Genomic DNA, 24948 nt, shown 5'->3' with positions numbered 1-24948 from the left:
CTGCTTGTCCCACTTTGTTTATCCGACAGGTTGTAATGAGAATGAGGCAGATCACCTGGACAGAGACCAGCAGCCTTATCCCCCATCCCAGAAAACAAAGCGCATGCGTACCTCCTTCAAACACCACCAGCTTCGTACCATGAAGTCCTACTTTGCTATCAACCACAACCCAGATGCCAAGGACCTCAAGCAGCTTGCCCAGAAAACAGGCCTGACCAAGAGAGTTCTGCAGGTAAGAAGCCACATCACAGGTTTGAAAGAATTTTCCCCTGCTAGGCAATAGCCTTCCCCTTATGTGTAATTATAGCAATATACATATAAATACTTTTGCGGGGTGTGTCCCTAGTGGGTGTGCAGAGGGGTATGGTATTACATAGGAGAAGTGCCAAATGTGTGTGCCTTACTGCCCTGAGGCAGCCAAACACCAAACTGTGGTTTATGATTAGCTGCATCCTCACCATGTCTTCAGAGTCTACCCATCCAGTAGATCTCTGGGGGTGGGTGGTCTCTCTGTGGTGACTGCATTAAGGATTGAGGTGGCAAACCTACTGATTTTATGGGTGAAGCCTTTGAGCTCCCCTGGTAGAGTTAATGTGGCACCTCAGTCAGCAGATCCCTGATGCGTTTGAAGTAAGCTTTGACCATTATGATCCTCCAGAACCAGCTGGCTCTCCCTCTCAATGCTTGTTAGACAACTGTTTTCCTTAAGGGCCTTCATAGTCAAAAGGCACTTCCCTGTGAAGGACAGCCTAGCAAATTATGTTAAAAACCCCTATATGGTCTGTGATAGCTCAGTGAAGTTAAAACGAGGTGTGTATTACATGCAGAGTGCCAAAGAAGGGCAGCAAGTGAGGTAGAAGGAGAATCTATTAGCAGCAATTCCTGTCCGTGTTACATGTCACCTCAAACACTGCCAGTGAACCTTACAGAACAGAAAGACTAGATGACCCATATCAACAATCTGTAAGACAGGGATGGTGTAATTACCCCTCCTTCCTCTTCAGCCTTTTCAAATAATCAAGGCAAGCTTTCGGCCTTGGCAAAAATCTGCTCACTCACTCTTTGCCTCAATCTTTATGTGTTTTGACCCCAAAGTTACCCAACCCAAGAAACACTACGTGCCCATGAAGAAAGTTGCTTTCTCTGGGTAAGTGAGTGGGCAGATTTTTCTCGAGGCTGCTCTCTGAGGGCTGTAAGCACCTGTAGCATTGGGCCTGTACACAGAGAGTCAGAACCACCAGTAGCAAGAAAAGCTATAGAATGACTTAGGTGATGTGCCACACAAAATCAAACATCAAAAATGAATTTAAAAAGCAAGAACAAAGACAAAAATAAGCAAAGCAAAACAAGCATCGGTAAAGAAATCCATTGGGATTGGTTTGCAGGTTTGGTTTCAAAACGCAAGAGCCAAATTCAGAAGGAACCTTTTGCGGCAGGAGAATGGGGGTGTCGATAAAGCTGACGGCACCTCGCTCCCGGCACCGCCCTCAGCAGACAGCGGCGCACTCACTCCACCCGGCACTGCGACCACTTTAACAGACCTGACCAATCCCACTATCACTGTAGTGACATCAGTGACCTCTAACTTGGACAGCCACGAATCCGGGAGCCCCTCACAAACTACCTTAACGAACCTTTTCTAACAGTTCCTTTTTTTTTAAATTCTTACTCTTCATTATTATTATTATTATAATTATTATAATTATTATTATTATTTTCAAGCCTTTTTACAACAAACAAACCCACAAAATATTTGGGAAAATAAACAGCTTGATGTGTAGCATCTGCAGCCACCTGGCAAATGAGTTTGAAGTAATATGTTGCTATAATATAAGAACATTTATTGTTGGTAAATTGTACTCAAATTCTTTAAATTTATCGAATGACTGAAGAGAAGGTGATAAATCATTCTAATAAGTGCCTCTTAAAATTGTATGTTACTTATTTCCAGAACCTTGAAAAAAATTGGTTGTTCCTTCCCTATTAAAAAAGAAGATTCTATTCTTCCCTGATAACCACATAAAAACCATTTTAATTATAGCCAAAAGAATGCTGCTTCAGGATTGTATGCTCACTTACAGCATTTAAGAACCCCAAATTTAATTTTATTTTCATAATGCATCCAAAAGTTTTGTACTATTGATTTTTAAAACCTTGAAAAAGAAATACAAAATGAATTAAACTAATAACGGAAACAGTCAGACTGGAAGTACCAGTGCTCTTTCCTAATGCAGTAGTGGCAAGCCTGCTTCTCCCTGAGCACTGGGGAGTCTCACTGGGATAGCTAAACGCTCCTCTGCCAGTTCTACACCCAGCTGGGAGATCCTTGGCCACCACTGAAAGCCATGACTGGATGGAGGACTTGGAGGGAGACCCAGTGATGAGAGCACGTGTGGGTGAGGATGGCAGGACCAGGCCATTGTTCTCCAATCTGTGCCCCACATTAAGGAGGCAAGATTGGGAAAAGACCCTCCAGAGTGAGCTAACTCCTATAAGGATGCCATTAAAGTAACAATAGTGGAGTAATAATATAAGTGGAGAGTCTGCCTGATCTGAAATGTTGCCTAGGGAGGGGTTTTAATTTTTGTCTGTCAAGCAGCTCTGAATTTTTGGAATTAAAAAAGATAAAAATTGCAGTTGGCTACAAGGCTTCAATGCCATACCTCCAAAGCAAACAGGAGGTTGCCCAGTTACTTTAGGGAGCACAAGAATAATTTTCAAGGTGTATGCATGTGTACTATTCAAATGAACTTTTGATAAATCCTACTTCTTTTTTTTTTTTTTTTTTCAGGGAAAATGGAAATAAGCAAAATATAATTTATTAAGATGTTTAAGGAAAAATTTTTCAGTACAATTTATTCATTACTATTTTGAATTTTCTTTAGATGTTTCCTGAGATTGTATCAGACACTTTGTTTAACACAGGAACTTAAAATCTTTAGTTCATTAATATCTCTAACATATATTTTAACTTTTTAAACTTTGTATAGAAGAAAAAAAATGTTAGCAAAAATCACACAAAACCAGGAATTGGCAGTGAATAACTTCAAAGCCGATAAACTCAGAAGCCTTGTGGATGCTGATCTGAATACATTTCTTAGTTTACAATAGTGATCTTTCTTTTTTTAGTTTTATTTAAGCTAAAAAGTCTGAATGGTCTGGGCAGTGGTGAATGTTCATTTGTATCCTTTTATTGTAGTTGAACACCAATTAGATTGTGGAGAGTCTCAGAAACAAAAACGAACAAAAACCAGTCAAGATCTATGTCTTGCTTTTAGTGGATTGTTAAGAATAACTTTGCACATATACCCCACTTTTTAGACACCATCAAATCTCTTTTTGGTGGTCAAAGTGGCTATTTAATATATTTTAAAGGTGTCCTTTTTGGCTGTATAAATGTGTGGTTACATATTGACAGTTCACTGCCCACATTAAAGTGCATTATTGTAATTTTTGCTCAGGGTTTTTAGAAAATTAGCACAGAAAAGTAGCTTATTTTTAAAAAAGATGATGGAAGAGATGTTAACACTGTAATAGAAGAAAGGTGTGTTTGCCATTATATATTTAGCAAGTATGGTTATCATCTTCTACGGATATTGAATCTTGACTTTTCCTATTTCTATTACCTTATGGGCATTTACCACTAACCAGACCAAAAGACCTTGGTAAGGCTGAGATCTTTATTAATACACTTTTACAGGTAAAAATATTGATACTTATAAATTTTGTTCTTTGACAGAACAATATATGGTACTAGAGATCTACTTTATTAAGTAGACTAATTAAAACTCAGTTCTACTATGTGCCTTATGATATACCTTGGGAGTAAGTTTGTGAAAAATCAGGATATATGTGTTGTTTGTTAAATTAACTGTTTTAAGCCCTTTTGACACCTCACTAGTTTTGTACTGTTTTACCTCTTATTTCTGAAACTCTTTTTATGGTGTATCCTGTTAGAGGGGACAAACATGTCATAGAAAGCAGTTGTGCACTCTTTCAGATATAGTTGATAAATCCAATAATCTTATATATTGAGCTTCGTGTTTATAGTACAGTAAGTGGTCTAGCAAAATTGTCCATGTTTCTTTGTTTATTGATAAATGCATTGTATAGAAACTATTTCCCCTAAATATTTATGGACCAAACAATTGTGATATATCCTATTAAATTTGTGTGAATAAACCATTTTGAATCTAAGGAGTTTTATTTGCCATCAGTTTTTTTTTTTTGGTTTTTGTTTGGGGCTTTTTGTTTTGTTTCTTTTTTAAAATTTAAGGTCTACATGTACCCGTGTGTCTCTTTGCTTTTACGGGACCTATGAACAATTGGTATTAAACACAGAAACACGGCCTTTTAAATATTTTAAAGTACAGTTCCTTCTTAGGTTTTCAATTTCTTAATATTCAATGTATATGCTACTGCTGGTGAAATTTAGATTTTAGCCTTTTAACCTCCTTTTTTGAACGTGCAAAGTAATGCCCCACTGATTTGATACTGAAACCCTGTCTTAGCCCTCTAAAAGAGCCAGAAAGCTAGAAGATAAAGTAATTGCATGACAAATATAACCTAAATAGTATGATGAAATGAATCAAGATTTAATGCTAGGTATATTGAGCACAAAATAGAATTGCAGACCCCAAAAAGCCAGGTTGCTCTGTAGTTTAATAAATTGTCACTATGATTTCTTTCAGGGAGAACAAATCATGGGGCATTACAGCCAAACATCCCGACGTTTGAAAATTCCCTAAAGTATTAAAAGAAGGGGAAAAGTTTGATCGGAAAGCCACTGCAGTGAAGACAAAGACAATATTAGGTTATGATAATCATACATTTAAAAATCTAATGAGCCAAAAAATAAAAACAAAAGACTCGATGTCATTTCCTGAATGTTAACAAAACATACATTATTTTATGGTGTCTAATTAACAGAACTGAAGGCTTCAACAAATCGTGTGGTATCAAAAACAAATTTAGAGAACCTATGTATAAAACCAGAGCAACCTGGCAGCAATCTATCCAGCCCATATTCGAAGAAACCTTTTCTTTTTTTTAAAAAAAAATCACATTTGTCAAGCACAAGTACTTGTAAAATAAAATCTGAGTGCATTCATTCCACTTGCTTGCTAATGTGTACTAGTCATATCTGTTAAATGGATTTTTGTAAATTCAAGGAGAACTTTCCACCCATCCGAGATCATAGGAATCAAAACTCAGTAACTTTAGTACTATTGTTTCCAAATTAATTTTTTAAAAATGAGACAACTCTGCATGCACTTTTCCATCTGTCACATATAGTGTACATTTCTGTATGATGAATTTCTCTTTGATGTTTCTTGTATAATACCTTTCATTAATAAACATTTTATTTGATGCAAACATAGTTAACTTTATGTAAACACATAGCAAATTATTCCAACTAATTTAAACTTTTCTTTTGAAAGAAAGCAGTACAGTGCAGTTCCAATATGCTATATATAGCTACATATATATATCTAAAATCAAAAAGAATGAGGTAGCAATACTATTGCACAGTGTAAAATTATTTCCTTTGGTGTTAATTTTTAAACTTCTTGTATAAAACTGACTTGTTTTACAAAGAAATTCCCATCAGCATCAACAATAAAACAATCCCCAAATTCTTCATCAATATAAGAAAACATGAGCAGTACAGTGTGTACTTTACACAGTGACTTTAGAGTACAAGGATATAATCTGTGAGTCCCTGAGCTGTTTACATGGTCACTATGCAATGAGCACATTTGCTACATAAAGTTGGTCCTAAGATTCCCTATCCAAATCACAGATGATTTTTACAAGCCAACAAGCAAGTGTAACAAAAACCAATTCTTAGTAATGAGGTTTTGTAACTGTTAAGCAAAACTATTTGCAGAAAGATTTTTTAAAATATATTCCTATTTAGCTGTATAGCCAAAGCATATGTTAAACAAATTAACATATAAAAGACTTGCCAGAAAATCTTTCATTAAGATGACATTTTTATTATATACTAATGAACCCTATGTAAACAATGTAACTTTTATGAATGATGGACATTAAATATTTCACTTACGTGTATCTTCAGCATTTTGCATGTTTTCTTAAACCTCTCCAGTTTCAGAATTCTAAAAAGAAAACCATACAACTACTTACAACTTAACACAAAATTATGTACAGGTTACTGCAGCAATCTCTGGAAACCAGTAACTAAGAGTGTTCTAATGGCAATAAAAAGGTATCATTTATTGGTGGTAATTATGGGAAGGATTGTTTAAACAACAGTTTTATAGTATATTGTAAAGTTCTATTGAAAAAGGTTGGCATGGTGGACTTAATTCAAATCAGCTTGATCAGAAATTTAAGTATATTGTGAAATTCTTAAGCTGAGCCTTATGTGTATTTATTACTGCAGAAAGTAAGTAAATGTAGGAAAGCAATTATTTGTGTCACAGCCACAATGTGGTTTCCTTACATTGTCCTTAGGAAAATATTACAACCATTAATTATTCCAATCAGTAACGAACATGGTGGTGCTTAGGACCAAGAAAAAAAGCCTATGAATGTTAATTTTCATTGTAAATCACTGCATTCTTCAACAAGCTGGATTTTTTTCTCCCCCTGATTTAATATTTAACAGAGATATTTCTAGTCTTGTCCATGTGCTGCATTTTTCATTTCATTTAAATAAGAAAAATAAATTAATTAAATAATCCTGGTGAAATACTGGCAAAATCTAAAATAAAACCAGAACAATATTATTCCTTTGTGTCTGATTAGAGACATTAAAATTTGATTTTTTTAAACAACACTTAACTTTGTTTGGAGACAGTCCTGCACACAGTGCTCTGACTGACCCAACAAATGGCACTAGACAATCCAAATTTTCTCAAAGACACAGAACTGTCTCCTGCATTAAGAAAGCCAACACATTGAAAGGGCAGCATTATCTGAGAAAGAAAAAAAGGAAACATTTCAGACACTGCTTGAGAGAGTGCAAGACAAAGGTAGGTTTTCAGTATTGTTGTGAGTGAGAAATGTCTTGGGGATCTTTCTAGTGGATACATATCCATGTCTAGACACAGAATTTCTTTGCTGTCCTGGTCTTGTAAAAGGGGTCCAATTGTTCAGTCCTAGAACATCTCCCTCAGAATTATTCACCAGAGAAATGGCTCGCAGGACCAGGTCAAGTGACAGAAGGATGACACCGCAGCCCCCTGCAATTGGTGAAACATTCTCTCTCTGATTCCGTGGGCTTTGAGCCAGGAGCCGGATGAACACGGAGAGTAAATTACTCTCTTGTCTCTAAAGAAAGCATAACCTTCAGAATGAGACAGAATATATGGGACAGCAATGCTGCTCTGTGCTTTGGACTTCATCCTTCGGAGCTGCTAATCCAAGCACCTGGCACATGCATTAAATTGACTTCAAAATATTTCTTCCTCCTTCAGCCAAATGCAGGACACAAATTATACTATTGGAATTTCCAGAAGCTACTACAGTGTCAGAGACTTTATTCAGTTATTCTGCAATGTTGAACAATTCTTTTGCGCTTCTCACTTGACACAGACTTATCTTGACACATACCTATACACATATCCTTGTCTTGCCTTCAGATAACCAGTACTTTCATATTTATTTAAGTCATTCAAACCTACAGGAAGCAATTCTCCGTGCTTCCACATTCTAGCAAAGGCAGTTGTCATAATTTTTGTTCTGATGCTCCTTTACTGTAAAACATTTTTCTGGAGTAGGTTTTATGTTAGAAGTTTGTATATTTGTATGGTCTATTTATTTTTTTTTCTTTTCATAGCTTTGGACAAAAAAACCCCAATTGTAGTGCTTGATGCATCTAAGTGTACAGATTATTTTGCCAGCTTTTCTTACAATATCTAGAAAAACAAATCTATGGTAATCACTGAATTCCTGGCTTGCATGTTACTGTAAGGTGTTCCCCTCTGCAGATTGATTTTAACACAACAAATGATATAAAATATAGACAACACTAATTTCAACTAATATAATTAATATTAGAAATGATAGTTTTTTTAGCTGTACTCCTTTCTGGCTCAAGCGTACCTCTGTCTTTGGAAATGTGCTTGTGAAAAAACATCCTTTGAAATTTCTGGTATTTGCTACTGCTAGGAACAGAGGGCTAGACTGTAGGTCAGCTCTGGCTTGACAAAAATCAGTGTTATTTTCTAGTTTGCTCTCTTTTCAAATTAGGCTTTAACAGGGAATAAAAATACTGTTAATTATTTTACTGCAAGATAACAAAGGTCTTCCCTTTTGCACCTCAGTTACAAACTTCAGAATGGATTTTTGAGACAGAACAGATATATAGCATTTTGCATCTGTGAGAATGCTGCCTATAGCAACTAAATTATAAGGGAAAGAACAGGCTAAGAAATTGTTATCAAGTTGCAAGTATAAGCAAGAATCAGTAAAATCAAATGCAACCTATGGAAAGCTGAAAGCACTGATTACTACTGTATCTTAGATAGAGAGACATGCAGGCTCGTGCTTTCTGTACAGCTCCTAGATGATAATCACCTTTACCAAACAAATACCTATCCATCACAGCAAAGAGCCATCCATGTAATGTCATTGGGGATAGCTGAGAGCAGTTTAGAAAGTAACCAAGCTGGCACCTTGGAGGTAAGTATTTTTATGTGCCAAGAAAATTACATTGTTACTGCTCAGGCTGCAGCCACAAGTGTTAGACAATGCCTTTCTGGCTGTCCAGCAGAATCTTTTTTACTTTATACGAAACAGTGGGCTACAGAAAAGGAAGTTAAATGGACCCTGAAAAGAACATGAATGGGACTGTGTGTCTTTTATGTCCCTGCTGGCCCATTTGATATGAAATGCTGCAGCTTTGAGACTCTATCAGTCTTACAGACTCATATTATTGCTTTATTTCTACTTCATAATTTGAAGATGCTTTGTTTCTTATATATGAAATTACATAGACAACTGTACCTACATAGCTGAATTAATTACCTACCCCATTTTGTCAAAACATGTCTTAATAATCAAACCCTTGGTTAGATATGGGTTTTTTTCAATCTGGCTGGGATAAATTAAGAAGTTAGTTAATTATTATCTACTAGAAATATTTTATCTCTCCAGATTTGTTCTGCACATACAGTAATGTTACAATTGACTAGAATGAATCCATTTCTGCTCTTTTTAACCTGTAACAGAGCACTAACGTGACAGCAACTACATAGAAGTCAGTAGTTCAAACGCTAATCGTAGCTATTTCTGTTTCTGTGGATGGATCAAAATTGAGAAGCTCTTCAAGCCACAATTTACCTGTAAAATAGTACCATTAAAAGACTATATGATTTGTAGTGCTCTGACCTTTTTAAAATAACATCCAGATTCTGAGATCTTTTTATCTCCTTATATTATAACAACAACAAATTAAAACTGGTGAGCTTAAAAGCATGTTTGTGTTCTTGAACCTATTCAAACTCTCTAAATTAATTGTATTTCCAACATGGGCTGCTGAATTCTGGTGAAATCTGGAGCTTTTGTGTTAAATTTTCTTGATTACTTTATTTGGATCTGCTGAAACAAAAAACTCAGTTTTATAATAGCCTATTGCACTTTCTAGTCTCTAGAAAAACTCAAAAATGAAGTAGTGAATAGCATCCATAAAGAAACAATTTTACAGGAGTAAGAGTTTTAAAATGTGTGGGCTTTTTTTCCTTTATTTCCTCAGAAAAGTAACAGGGATACCCATTTTTTGGGATCGCAACTAATTTCCAAAGGCCTTTCTCTTGAACTTCTCTGAAGAATTTTGCATTAAATTAAATAACACTTCATTACAAAAATCTCTTACTTCGAGTAAGCGGAATCCTCGGAATCCTCCAAATGATTTTACTCTATTTTTCCCCTCAGTGCTTTTGAACACCTGCGTTCCCTCCGTCCCACTCGTGCCCGTACAGGATTGCTGTGGCAGCTCCATCAGCACTGATGAAGATCAGTGGGACGAGATCCTGCTCTGGAGAGCAGGGCTGAGCACACCCAGCTGCTCCCCCCAGGCAGCTTTGATCCCTTTCAGTAAAGCTCATCCTTTGGGGTGTGCCAGCAGCCAGCAGGGCTGGGGGCACCCCCTGCCCAGCCCCACCGGAGCCCTCCCCACGCTCCTCCTGCCCCCAGGGGGAATTCTGAACAGCCTGCCCCTGCCAGGCTGCCCACGGCCCTCAGTCCAGCTGGCTTTTGGTAAGAAAGGAATGCCTCATGATTTGGTCAGAGGCTGCTTTTGGAATCATGGAACACTCTGGGTTGGAAGGGACTTGAAAGTTCATCCCCTTCCTCTCCCCCAGCCATGTGCAGGGACACCTCCAGCCTGGCCGGCATGCACCCATCCCGTACAACTCACCTCAACACTAATGGGCACCAGCACCCTGACAGGAAAAACTAAATCAAACTCTTCTTCTCTTCTAATTCCAACTTGCATCCATATGCTATGATCCTGGTAGTAAAAACATTTATGCTTGTCTTTAATTTCCTTGTCCTGTGTGATACCACTGAAATGTATTTAAATAGAATTATTTGCAGTACTGGACTTAGGTATGAAATCAGAGCTTAGTGTATAATTTATACCAACTCTGGTTCCACCTTAATGATTTAAAAGATTTTCAGCTATGTTAGTAGAATACTTGTGAAATATCCCTAAAACTTCTGAATTTTGACTTGTTTTTGGTCAGTTTCTTATATTTGCTTAGGAATTAGCATTAGAAGGAATGGAAGCAGTTGGATTAATGGTCAAGAATACAAATGGTCAAAGGATGAAAACTATAATTTGAATGTTTTGCAAATATGTCACTGCCATGTATGAAATGCATTCTGCACATATGTTACTAGTTTCCTGACTGGCATGGAATGAAAAGGCCTACTTTTGGTATTTCAGGTTACAACAGATGTTATTTCTTCTGTGCTTCCAAATTATAATACTTAATATTCAGCACAACTTTAAAGTAGCTATATGAGAGGCAGAGATAGCAATAAAGCCTGCCCAGATTTTTGGGGTTTACTGCCGTGTATAAATACAAAGCACCGGGGTTTTTATTTTGCGTTTGAACCATGAGGAGGATAAGCAAGAACCAGCTTTTAGAAAGCTGTAGAAAAAGAAGTTGTTTCAAACTTAAGCCTATGATATTTCTAGGAGTTTTTTGATGCTCATTTCCTTGCTGACAGGTGAAAGTGGTTTCCCTTTAGGTAAAAAGATTCAGGCAACCCAAAGTGTGAGGAGGAAAGGGAAGCAGAGTCCATCAATGCCTTCCCAAGGCCGCTGTTTAAGGCCCAGTCCCACGTGGTGCCCTCAGCAGGACAGGGCTTTGCCCAGAGCACCGATCCCTCTCTGGCGGGACTGTCACCACTGCTCCCTGCCCTGCTGAGTGCCAGCTGCCTGTGCAAGCAGGGGCAGGGCTGGAACACAGGCTGGTGCCACAGCGCTGCTCCCTGCTCTGCTGTGTGTCCCCTCCCCGGCTAACAGCGCTGTGTCCTCGGCTGGGGCTTCAGCTGAGTGCTAGTGGCAGTCCTGCTCAGAGCAGTGTCTTTGCACACCTCCAGAAAGCCGCTCTTCTCCCTCCTGAGGAGCACTGTGGGGAAAACTGACCGGTTACCAATAGCAGAAGGCAAAATGCTGGTATGGGTGTGCACAGGATCCTTCTGTAATCTTCTGCTTGCACTGTGCTGTGTGCAAACAATGCAGAATGGGCGGTTTGAGTTCTTTACAGACTTAAGTCTGTCCCAAATTCAGGATGGATTTTGATCCCCTATAATTAAAGTTCAATATGGGGAATAGCAGTACTAGGCTGACCAGGTGAATGTATCTGCGTGCTCTACAGAGGGAAGTGCTTATATGTTGTGTATTTAGATGCAAACAACAGCATGTGATGAACTGAAAGGTTCATGCCTTGGGTTCTTAGAAGAAAGTACTGTCTAGTGTGTAAATTCTGTGGTGAATGTCAGCTCACTCTGGCCTGGAACGTATCTGGGCCACTCCTGTCTTCAGCTAAGTTAGAATTTATTACACTCAAGCAACTTTCAAGACGACCAGACCTGTGGGCTCCAAACTGCAGCCTCTGGGATGCTCATTGATATGCCCTGATTTTGCACTGCACCTCGTTTGAAAGGGAAATAAGATCATAGGTGAGAATTTGCCATCTCACACATGGAGCATGTGATCAGAATTCATCAATGTCATTTGTAGCTACCCTCAAGTTCAGCAGCCTGTCAAAGGGAGTGCAGCAGGCATTAACCTGGTGTTTGTCTGATGCCCTTAACAGCAAGGAGTGGTAGCTGGGGGATGTGGGCATTGCTGTGCTACTGCTGCAACACATTTATTTACTAGTAAAAGTTAAATCCAGTGTAGTGTAATGGGAAAAAGCAAGTCAAAAATCCTTAAAAATGCTTAATATGGTGACAAATGTAACACATGTAAAACACTATTATTATGCTATTATATGTTTTGTTCCTTGTGAATTGATATTGCACTCTCGTTTTCTAAGGGACTTGTTTACATGACCAGAATATGCATTATGTGAACTTTGCAGTAAATAAGGATGGTAGGTTGATACACCTGTAGCTATGACCTGTGCACCCTGTCTAATAGCATCTTCTTTGCTCAGACATGTTTTACTGCAGCCCTGAGTCTTGAAACACCTTTTCTTATTTCAATTTTGTCTGTAATTGTACCACTTCAGTCAAGTTTTGCTCAAAATCACACTGGAATTGTGAACAGGATCAAAGTCTGTGGTGTAATTAAACCAATCCCGCTCACAAGATTTCAATCTCTTTTCTGAAAGCTACTTCTCTTATATACAAAATTAGCTTGCTTGTATGTGCTCACATCATGTGTTTCCCGTTATGCATGCTTAGAGACCTATATATGAGGAAACATTAAGTAAGATATTTTTATTAGGCATTTTAAAGTACATAAGAAAATGGAGAAAGTACTGAGCATGTAAGGCAGTAGGTTAAGTGAGCTTGCTGTACCCAAGGCAGCATTTGCACCCTATCTGTGATGGTGAGACAGCAGGGCTGCACAATTTCAGATTTTTCCTGCAATGACTGCAGCCAGCTTCATGGTAATGGGTTAAACTGGGATTTTGTAACCAAAGAAGACAGATTCACTCTGGAGCCTGAACGTTGCACCCTGTGAGTGTCAGCTATTCTGTCTGAAGTTTGCTTTCTCTACAAGCCTTTCTGAAGACACTGCTGATCACTGTATCTACAAAATGAATGTGCAAATGTGGGCCGGTATCCTTGTAAATATGCTACTTCATGGCTGGTATTAAAATCATAGTGTTGGTATGGGATTGTGCTTGGATTGTTAGACTTATTATCATCATAATTCTACAATTTGGGTTTTTTGGATATAGCAAATTTATTTTTGCTCACGTTTCTATGCAATTGTTTGATGATGCTGGTGTTTGGAGCAACCATACTGGCATTTTGTGCTCTTATGGGTGTTTCGCAGTTATGAAATTGTAAAAATACTTAAATACATATTTAATTATAAATATAAATATATATTTATATATATAAATAGGGCTATATTTTTCTGTGCTTTATTAGGAGGAGTTCTCATTTTTAATGCCAGTAGGATTTTTGGATGTAGCAAAAATACTGTAGCTTTCTGTACCCCAGTTTTCAGAATACCTGGTTTGCATTGCCATGTAAAAAAATAAATCAAACTGCCAAAGTTTGGTTGAACTGCAGGAGGTCAGAGTGTAAGAAATATCATAGTGGAGAATGCAGGCAGTTAGAATTATGCACCATAATCTGTACTTGCTAATTAAACAATGACAGCTAGAGGTGACATTAGAACCTGATTATCAGCAACAACGTATTTACAAGTAAGAATTATGTTTTTAAAAAGCCTTTTAAAAATGGTAAAATTGGTTTAACAAATGTGCTGCTGCATTGGCAGCTAAGCTGCTGCTCCCTGTGGTTTTGTACTTTATACTCCCTCCTCTAAAATATGGCCAAAGACCTTTCCTTACAGCTGAGTTCTCCATTCACTTAGGGGCTACCTCTCAGTAAGTGTGGCAATGCCTCATATTTTTTTCTCTATTCTGTTTTGGTCCAACAGGACAGACCAAATAGCAATAACAAATCTTGAATGATCCAGGTTTGAATTAATTCTGTTTCCAATTATATAATCCTGTAAAGTAGTAGATAAATTTCTGCAAAAGCTAGCATTACTCAATACTCTTTTTATCTCTTTTTATTTATTTATTTATTTATTTATTTATTTATTTTTACCCAAACAGAGGATAGGAAATCTGCTAATTTGTCAGCTAATACCTGGTCAGCATGTTATTTTATAAAAGTTGTGCATTATGATTTTAAGTCTTTCAGGAGACAAAAATAATCGGATGTCTGTCTTCTGCTTTTAAATGCAAATTTAATAGGGAATTTGAATTTAAAGGAAAATAGAGGTTCTATCTCTGTTAGTCTTCAGGCAGCAGCATTATACTACTACTAATTATGGTGGCACAGGAAGGCTTTTATAGCAGTCATTTCACATTACTGAAGGAGTACATCTGAGCACACAACCACCCTTCATTAGCACCTTTTTAATTATTTCAGTGCCTGTAGGTCAGCATATTTTGCATTGCTCCATTAGAGGTGATGGGCACATATTGTAGACCATGATCTACGGCTTTATAAACAAATAAAACAATTTCAGTTCTTTATCAGCCTGCTGTAAATAGGCAACACAGCACAATTGACCAGAAGAAAAAAACTCCATCTCCCATTTCTTCATCCGTGAGAACTAAAGCCTCTCTGCCACTAGAGGGTGAGACAGCTACAAACCAAACACTTAAGCTTTACTCTTCCCTATAGAAGGTACAAATACAGAAAGTTAACGCGCAGAGGGGACCTTGATAATTCATATTGAAAAGGAAGCACACCATGGGCACAGCACACACTCTTGTACTCTTATCCAGAGCTCTGAAGAAGTATGGGAAGAGTTTGTGATAATTAACAACAGTGGAACAAAACTCACTATCTAAACAATAGATTTTTGGACCTTGGGGAGGCACAGTTATAAAACCTTGTTCTGATCTTCATATAAGAACCAAATCAAACTGTTCTGTTTCAACAAAGAACTATTTTTGGCTTAAAATTACTTCCTTTTAGTAAAAAAACTGAAAAAAGTTCTAGCTGCATGCCTGTGTTTGATCTATACTATCTATACTGAAGATTTAATTTCTTCTTTGTATCTTCTTGGCTTTTTTAATATTTATTTCTTTTTACTACAAGACAGCCTGATGCAGTTGCTCCCGTGTACCTTTCAGAAATGCAGATAAATTGTTTATTGTAGTTTTGTATGGCTCTGCATCTAGTCCTGGCAAAATGCACTAATTCCTATTAATATGTCCAATGTTTCTTGACTAAATGTTTTACAAATAAGTCATATTTTGATGCTTGCAGAGTCTCTTAGAAGATTGTTTTTTCTGAAGACTTCTTTAAGTCACAAAGAAAAGATGCCATTTACATTTCAATTTTAAAAAGCTACTTAAATCAGGGATTTAACAAATCAATACACTGTTTCTTCAGGAACAATATTTTCCAATTTAAAACAAAAATCAAGTCCCACAGGGAACTGTAACATCAAGTAATTTTTTTCTTTTTTGATCTCGCAAAGCTCTCTGAAGAATTCTGTCATTAAATATGTTTTGACAATGCCTGCTGCCTTGTTACTCTGTTGTTCCTTCAGCAATCTGAAGGTCCAAATTCATCTTTCCTTTTTTCCTGAAGAACGACTTTGAGTTTGTAAAAATACTAAAGGGCATATATAAGGTCAGAAGAAACAAAATGATGTGTCACTAAATGGTGGTAGAAGAAGAGGAAAAAGAGAAGAAAACATTAACTGTCATAAACACTTCTAACTATTTCCTGAGAGACTTTAGTAACTTGTGTGAATCACAATTGTGGCAAGAATTAAAGTGAAATTTTCAGATTCTACTCTTGTTGGGAAAGGGCAGCATTAATCTTTTTTTAGGGAATTACAGTTTTCTGCTACAGAGTGATCAGAATTTTGTTGAAAGCTTTTTGTATTTATCAACATCATTTTAATTTTAGGGAAATCAACATTTGAGTTTAAAGTTGCATGCAGGATTTTACATTTTCTGGCCTGAAAACTCTTCATGCCCAGGCTTAGCTGCATACCCAGATTTTGCTGTCTGCTTACTTAAAGCATAGAACCTTATTGAACCTTGTTGAAATAAACAGGGTTTAGGAACACATTGGTTTCTATTTAATGTTACCTTAATTCTGGTGTTAATGTTGGTTTACTCTCGATTGCTGTATAATATTCACATAACTTCAGGGAAGCTGTGGAATGATTTACCCTTTTTTAAAATAAGGTGTTATTAGAGCAATGAATGCTTGCTTTTTTTGTTTGTTTTTTTTTTTTTTTTTTTTTGTTTTTTAGGATTTTAACTGAAAGGAAACAAATTATGAAATGCCCTCATGCTGACATTAAAAATCCCTTGCCCCTTTCTATGGGCTCTTTTCTTTTAGTGTCCTAAATACCATAGGAGTAATAGAGCGTTTACAGTTGGAGGCAATGGTTGTTTTCTTCATTTCAGAAGAAGATATTTTGAGCTCTATCAAATAATTTTAACCTCCAAGCCTATCCAAAAGCTTTCCTGGGAGGCACAAATGAAAATACACAGAACAATAAGTTAGAATATTCTTTTGCTATTCTGAATGGCAAGTGAAGTGCTGAAAGCACAACAGCATTTTTTTTATTACAACACTAGCATATTTAGCACAGTTTCTTATTCTGCATTGTCTTCAGCTTCTCTCTGCTTGATGATTGCTATAGGATTTGCAGTTTTCATTAATTCAACACAAACCATCTTTTTCTGGACAACAGAACATAGTTTTTGTGGTTGAGAAAACTGGAGATCTGTCCAGCTTCTATCTCCCTCCATTACAGAAACACCACTAGATCTTAGCTACCTACTAGTTTCTAAGGCTTAGAGCCAGACCGAACACCAGATTAAATTACTAAACTCATTACATTTAACCACACTCTCTACCAGTGTCAAAATGCTGTTAGCAGAAAGGCTCTTTCAGTTGAGCCATTATTTGATTTTAAGAAAAAACTTGAGGTAAAAAGCCTTAGTTTCTAAGGCATTGCTGCTATCTTTCCCTCAAATCTAAAGGCCAGAGGCTGGAAAAACCACATCTGTATGATACCTGAAAAGGGTTTTAGGGGACAGTTAGTTCTGTTAAATTTGTCTAATAGAGAAACAATGATAAAACTACTAGAAACATCCCAGGCAGGCCATGGAGAGCCTGTCAGGCTGTAGTAGAAGGTGTGAGATGCCCAAGCCCAGGCCTGACTGTAAACTCACCTTTTCATTGTAGGATAGTTGGTTCTACATTTTTTGCAGTTTCCTTCAGATTAGTACCTCAGCTAAAGCTGGGTTTATGTTTTCTTGTAGCACTTTTGCTGACTAGCAAAGACAGAAAACAACCACTTAAGCACCATTTTTTCTTTCATTCCATGTCCTCTACTGTGCAAAGCAGTTCCTCGGGCTCTCTTGCAACAGCAGCGCTTGTTGCTTTGGTGCCACTTCAGTGCTCTGGGATCTGGGGAACTTTGCCTGCCCTGTCTAAGCTCCTTCTCTTCTCTGTGTGTGGCTTGGCCCCCAGCTTTAGCTGATGTGACGTTCCTTCCCACAGAAACATGAGTGGGGATGGCAGGTAGCAGCACAGTGCTCATCTGCTGCTAATTTCCAATGTGGCTGTCAGTTTTAAGCTGAAAATTCTGTTTTGCAAACAGCACCTCCAGACAGGCTACACAGCACTAAGCAAAGAGCCAGGAAAAACCTTACCATCCACCTTCTGAGACCTTGAAAAGAAGGATAATTTTATTATACTTGTTTGTTTTAGAGTTTGACAGTGTTTTTAGGCCTGAAGAACTCAATGATACACATTCAAATTCATCATTCTAACAGTTTTCAACTTTCACAGTAAATTATTTGTTTTAAAGGTTGAACATGTCACATGGTAATAGCCTCTGACCGGCAGCTATGAAATGTCTAAGGAATCAGGGGAGAGAGAGAAATCTCAGTAAGCAAAAGATAATGACTGGGACAGCAGAACACAAACAGTCCGAACAGACATGATGGGGGGAGCTCCAAAACCTTAGATTTTACTTTATATTTTAGGATCATGTTGTAACATCACAAAGATCATGCCTGTCATATAAACTTAATCTGGAAATCTGAAACTTTTAGTCAGGCTTTGACTTATGGAAGTGCCAGAAGGAAATAGATGGTAAGACAGTGGATCAAATTCTGAACATGTTTGTTTATGATGAACTGGAGTTTTAAAATATATTTTTACTCATTTGGTTTTTTGTGGTATGACATTAAAGCTCAGCAAACAATTTTTTTTTTTGTTCTTATTCCATGTTTTTCTTTTTCCAGCCACATCCAGCTCCAGGCAGAAGAAAGATTTAAAAAAGATAGTTTAGTGGAAGGAAAAGTTCTTGGAGAAAAACACTCATACTATGAGTTTGATACATTTATCTGCTTTTGTGGAGGAGGTATTATTTTAAATTAAAAAAACCACATCAGGCTATTGACTGAAATTTCTAGAAAAAATACACTTAACGCTGAAAATGCATCTCCTTTATATTGTACACTAAGCCACAGTGTAAGTTTTTTCAAACATGCAGGTAAATGTAAGAGCATCTTGGAGAACCATCTTCTGTGCAAGACAAACTCAAACTTGAAAATACAAGTGCTGCAGACTGTCAAGTTTTATTTCCATATTTTCACTCATCTTAGGTGGGGGAAAACCCCTAAATTCTTAATTTTGTTGTAAGATGTTGTAGTATAGGTAGGAAGAGTATTTCTACAATACAGACTAAAAGAATGAATCATACTAGCTTTGATACATGATATCTGTTATTGTATGAGGCCTGTTGCTACAGAATACATGAAATTCTAAGGTAGCTGCACTAAGGTCACTAAGTTCATAATTGTATGCAGCAGGAAAATGCTAATATAATTAATTGAAATCAAATATTAAATATTGCATACCTGATTGTATTATTTGGAACTGAATGGGTTTTATAAGGTATAGCCACAATTTCTGAGTGTTTTTGAGTTGCTGCTGTAAACAGATTATGCCTTGTTAGGGCACTGTGGCTGAAATGTTTTTGTTCACTAATGCTGTTTGTCGTGCCATGGACAGCAGTGTTCTGCCACCCTTCATTCCTGTTCCATGCAAGCTTCTTTAGAGACAATCTCTGCACAAACCCGACTCAGCTTACAGAACTCCTAATGTGCAGATGAGCTACAGCATGTGCTCTTTGCTGCAGAGAGCTTGAGAATTACAAATTATGGCAGATCATGAGGTCTGGGATCAGTATAACCTTCTCCATAACTATTAACAACTGGGGAAACCTAAACATAATAAGGATAAAATAGCAACTTCATTTTCATCTATGATTCACTCAATTTGTTAATACCAAATATGGATATATCTGAGTTCTGTCTTTTGGGGAAAATGTGAACTGAAACATATTTGTCATTAAAGTAACACTGGAAGTTTTGAAGCAGTAAACATCTGGCAAATAGAGGTGGAAAAATTAAAAATTTTTTCAAAACAGTTTCATGGAAATGAAGGCAAAATATCTATTTTGGGGCATGGGAGAGAAGGGACTTTGAGGCCTCTGGTTAGAGAAAGAAAAGTATCATGAAGATGTTGGCAGACTTGTATCAAATCTTCCAAATTAATGAAGAAGCCCAAAATATTTAATTTAGGATATAAGAAGTGAAATACCTCAAAATAATAAGAGTATTGCTGGCAGTTTTCCACTGTGGCCTACTGATGTCAAAGTGAATGATTGAGGTATCATGCCAGATTTTAGAAGTGAGTGAAGCATATAACAAACAAGTGACAGATAGGAATGGTTAATTTAGGAAAAAGAAGTAAGAAGGAGCAAACTGATATGGCATAACAATATATAAAAACAAGAAAAGTAATCTTGAGGTAGATATAGTGGTTCTGCTATTTAATAAATGTATATAAAAGGTTTGGTTAGGACTGCTTTTCTGTGTTAGGTGTCCTGGAATCCTTTTTTGGAAGGTGTAGACAGAGGTCATAGAAGTCATAGCTGAATAGAATAAAATGGGAAGGAATATTAGTAGAGCAATCACCACTTTTAAGTGCTGCAAAGTGTGCCCTGAATCTGTCAGCAGGATTTCTGTTTTTGTTTTTCAAAAGAAAAAGTATAGCAAAACAGATCAAACCTAACATTTTTTGTCTGCGTCCCCATCACTCACTAGAGGAAATGACAAACTCATTTTATGTGATTTTTATGGCTATCCCTTCCCCCTTTCCCTCAATTCTGTTTTATGCATTAATTGCAATTCTCAGTTTTTGTCCAGGCTTTTTAAGATGGATTATCACCTTTTCATTCCAATATTCTCTCCTAGTTGCCTGTAGTTATCACTACTTTTCTATAATGGTTGATTTCATAACCTTTTGATCTGCTTTAGTACTTAACTACCTGTACTTTATAACACATTTTTTCCATATGAAAAAATTGAGTTTTGTTTTCAAACTCCTGAAAATTTAAAATTTAAATGGCATAAACATTCATTAAACTCTATTTATGGCCCAACTCACAAATACTTAGTTAACTAGCGCACAGAAGGTATTTTCAAGTTTAAAAATTACTTCTTTAAATGTACTGGGGAAATTCATACAAGGTTGCAAATAGAAATTTTAAAGACAGGGAATATTTACATGAAGAATCCCAGTTTAAAAAAAAAAAAAACAACAAATAAACTGAGAGGCAATGTAATTACGTCAAAGATCCTCAACAACCACAGTAGATATTTATGTCATCTGTTAAGGTAAATATTCATTTTAACTTAAATGATTCAGGCATATAGTTGTTAATCTTTCACTTTTCTGTTGTGTTTTAGGTCTTAATAATGTTTTTGGTGAAATGCTCCCAGCATTTGCCAGTAAGCCTTCTCCTTGGCCTTTTCCTTTATTTTCACCATGCTGCAGATGACTGTCTTCTGATTTGGCTTTTTTTTTTTTTTTTAAGAATTAAAAAAAGACAGTTTACAGTGGTACTGCATAGATTTAATACCTTAAATAAATCTCATGGATGTGACTGCTATACCACCATTGCTTCTACCCGATTAGCACGGGTTTAACTGTGAACTCCCAGGAGAAGAACTAGTGATCAGAAATGTTTGTTTCTAAGTTTTTGCTGTGCTTAGTCTTTCTACTAAATCTTGGTTTAGTAGGGTTGGTGTTCATGTTTCAATATAATGCTCTCATGGTTAAGCCATATCAAGTTGAGCACTAGGTTTTGAACCTGACATAGCACAAGTAAATCCTCATGTCAGCACTTGTCAATCACAGTATGCAGTTCCAGAAAAAATACAAGTGAAATCTATGGAAGATAGAGAAACTTTTCACCAAAGAGAAGCTATACCAGCAACTCCAGGAAATGGCTTTTGAAATATAATTGCACCCAAAGGGAAAGGACACATTCATTGGTATGTTATACTTTACAAAACTAAGTCTGTTAACTCTCGAATAACAGGTGAATTACCTGCCATGGCTTACTGTTAATTTATTGTCATAGAACCATGGAAGACCCAATTGGAAGGGACCTGAAGTATTGTCAGATATGTTTTGCCAGAAGTCAAGACAAGATGAGCCAGCCAAAATCTTTGTTTTCTGTACAAAATGATAAAAAAAAGGCAAACAGAAAAGGAAAGGCAAATTGTCCCGAAAGAAACCACAACTGAATCCTATCTTTTCAGAACACTGGTACTAACTGCAAGAATAGAAGAGAAAAATAACAGTGGTTTCTGAAGTCTTTAAAAAAGAGTTGCCTGGAAGATTTTTGGAAATTAAAATTAGGCAGAAAATACATAAGGCTCAGCTACCTTCTAAAACTCGTCAACTCTTAATTTTGCATCTGTCGTTGATCACACTGCAGGACTTGATAATGTTTATGATCATGTCACGGCAGTGGAAGAGGCAAAGTCAAATTGTCATGTCTAGTCAAGTAGGGGTCCTGGTCTTTCATGAATATTTGATGAAAAACAGTCCCACTGAAGCCTGGCTGGTGTATTGCAGCACTACCCTTACAGCAAGGTTTGTGATTCTTTGCTGCCTCAGGCATAAGCATCTCTATCTCTCAAGTTGTTTTAAACCAAGTAGAATGAAAATTATACAGACTTTTAACAAAAGAGTAGTTTAATCTATAATCTTGATTTTGTCTTAAGGGTTATCATTTTGCATTTTGTTTAGCAACTGAGTAAGAGAAGCCATGCCAGTAACTGCCAAAGGTACTGGCAAATAATTACCTGGCATTCAAGTCAAGTAAACATTTTGTACATTGTAAAATCATTTAGCAATTAAATTTCAAAGCAGCTTATGATCTGTGTGTTAACCTCAGCTTCCTTCCTTCCTCTTACATGATAAAACTTAGTAAATGTAATTTAAAATGTATTTTTTTGTTCTGTTGGTAACTATCCCCCTACCATATAGGAGAAGCTACCATATTGCAGTAATGAAACCTGACAAGATTCCTCAACTCTTAAATACATTAAATGTTAAAGTTCAAGATGAAACCTACTTAAATAAAGGGTCGTAAATATTTAGTTGCTAATTTTTTTTGTGAATTCAGTTTTTTATGGAAAGGAAAGAACAAACATATACACCCATTTCACCCATTACATACAATAGGCCACTGTAATTTGCCCTCACTGAGCTATGCATATTCATGCTCCCAGCAGTTCAATGTATACTCCTATCATTGCCTCCCCAGAGACCTGCCTTGATTCTATCTTGAGTTTCACTCCAAGCAGCAGGTTTGGAGCTAGAAAACTTTGTATGATAAAGATTTTCCTGCTGTATATGTTGCATTTGTAAATGTGCCTTTGAAACAATTTTGGAGGTGAGGAAATATTTATCTCATCTACAGCTGTATTTTTTGAATGACTTGAAAAATTACTTCTGAGATTTTTTCTATCATTTAATGAAGAAGTTTTTTTCCATTTAAAGCCAAGAACCACCTGATTAGGAAAATATGTAGCTGAACTGCTGAGCAGATGAATTAACACAGTTAAGTATTCTTTTGGAGAGTCACCAGAAATGTTTCAGAGTCTTCCAAGATCTTGATTCTTAGTTGATTACCTACTTTTCACTCTCAAGAAGGCACGTGAAATTGTCACTAACTTGTGCTGTGAAAAAGTTTTGCAAAGTGAGAGCTGCACAAATAATAGTGGTGGTAGCTCCCTCCAAGTGATGGCAAGTCCTGAGTAGAGTTTCAGCTTTACTCAGATATTTGAATGATAAATGTCCTGGATTCACAGTCACAGGAATAGCTTGTAAGTGCAAGTAAGGAAAAGTACTCTTTTTCAAACCACTTGGCACTGATAACACAGCTAAGAAGCAAATTCTCCAAGCCTGAGTATCACCTGCCTAATCTTTGTGGCCTCTCCAGAGGAACTTCTAGGAAAAGGCAGTCAAATATTAGTGTGGAAGTGCAGTAAGATATAGAGCTTACCTTTCTGATAATGCCATTTATGCAGATTTTATCCTGTCTGCAGCCTGTTGCTGCCCCAGTGCTCCATGGAAATGTTTCAGGTTTGCTGTCCACTGTTGCTTGCTGCTGGAAATGGGGTGCTTTGTGTCCTAGTGGCTCTGCGCTCATCTTGGAGCTATCTGTTGTCTTCCTCCCCTTTTATCTTCCCATCCTTTGCCTTGGATTCTCTGACACCTATTTTCCAGTCTCCTGGGAAAAGCCCCTTTCTTTCTCTCCTTCATGGAAAAATGACTCAACAGCTGTATGGGAAAGTTGTGTGGATTTGCTCTGGAAGAGCTTGGTTTCCTCTCAGGACATTTCCCGTTCATATCCCAAGGTGTGAGCAGGCAATTAATTATCCAGCTCTGCTTCTCTGCCCCAGTCCTGACAGCCTGGAGATGCCCTGGCTTTCCACAGACCAGTTTGTGGGGATGGGAAACACCTATTTCATGTGGTGCAGGCCAGGCTGAGCCAATTGCTGGGATCTTGAGAGCATGTGTGTGTTTAAAGTGAGTGTGAATATTTCACAGTAGAATATGAAAGGTCTACTTTGTGGTCTTTTAAAAATATTTCTGGCACAGCAAAACAAGTAAGATGGGAGACAGGCTTTTTGTATGGGATTACTTGGTGCCAGTGCAGAACTTTATCTTTGCCAAGTTTTTGGTTAAGTTGGAAAGTATATTTCCTTGATTATGATGAGGCGAGACGCTCTTTAAATAGAAAATAAATTTTACCGCCATCTGCAGAGCAATCTGATGAATTAAATGAGGAGTTACAAAACTCTTCTGTTGGCCCATTTGGAATAAGTCAGTTCATATGGATTTTATAAATCCAGAGCAGGATTTTTAAATATGCCTCCTTCAAAATTTATCACAAAATATCTTGTTACATGGTGGCAGTCTTGGTCAGATTATGTTCCTTTTAGATGTTTTCTCCCAGTTTGAGATAAAATTGTGCTGCTGTGTTGCTATGAGATTTAAGCCCCATGTCTCTGTACTTGTCATTTATTTTGAAGAGTTTGAGATGCTTCAGGTGCTGGCATTCATATATCATCCATCAAATATAGCAAAAATCCCACTTTATCGCCAAAACCCTTCTGTCATACTCAGGTTTAACAAGCAACCTCACGAATTAAAACAAGAGTTTAGGTACACCAGCAGCTATAAACATCTGTTTAAACATGTTAGGGATTATTAGGCAGTACCACAGCCTTGTTAACTTGAAGTGTGAGCCAGGATTGCAGTCCAAAGCAAGCATAAGAACTGCGATGTAGCAAAAAAAGAAGGGAAAACCTCAATTTTGCAGAGTGAAGATTAATTGGACATATACAATAA

The 24948-nt window shown here is 37.0% G+C and overlaps 1 protein-coding gene and 1 long non-coding RNA gene across 14 annotated transcripts in view; one reads left to right on the top strand and one right to left on the bottom strand.

The window, feature by feature from the left end:
- Positions 1–6075, top strand: part of LHX9 (LIM homeobox 9) — a 21760-nt gene extending 15685 nt beyond the window's left edge. For 9 of the 13 annotated variants that reach the window (XM_072932451.1, XM_072932449.1, XM_072932455.1 and 6 more), the window contains 2 exons: positions 30–232; positions 1386–6075. In XM_072932451.1, the coding sequence (XP_072788552.1) occupies positions 30–232; positions 1386–1643 (461 nt within the window). In that variant the 3' untranslated portion in view covers positions 1644–6075. 13 annotated transcript variants of the gene reach the window in all.
- LOC140684599 (uncharacterized) lies at positions 5979–24948 on the bottom strand. The gene is made up of 2 exons (XR_012057076.1): positions 23597–24948; positions 5979–6122 (listed from the first exon to the last, which is right to left on the bottom strand). It is a non-coding gene; the product is annotated as an uncharacterized lncRNA (long non-coding RNA).

The sequence above is a fragment of the Taeniopygia guttata genome, chromosome 8 (assembly GCF_048771995.1).
Source record: "Taeniopygia guttata chromosome 8, bTaeGut7.mat, whole genome shotgun sequence".
Classification (NCBI taxonomy): Eukaryota; Metazoa; Chordata; class Aves; order Passeriformes; family Estrildidae; genus Taeniopygia; species Taeniopygia guttata.
This window is presented reverse-complemented; position numbering and strand designations above follow the sequence as displayed.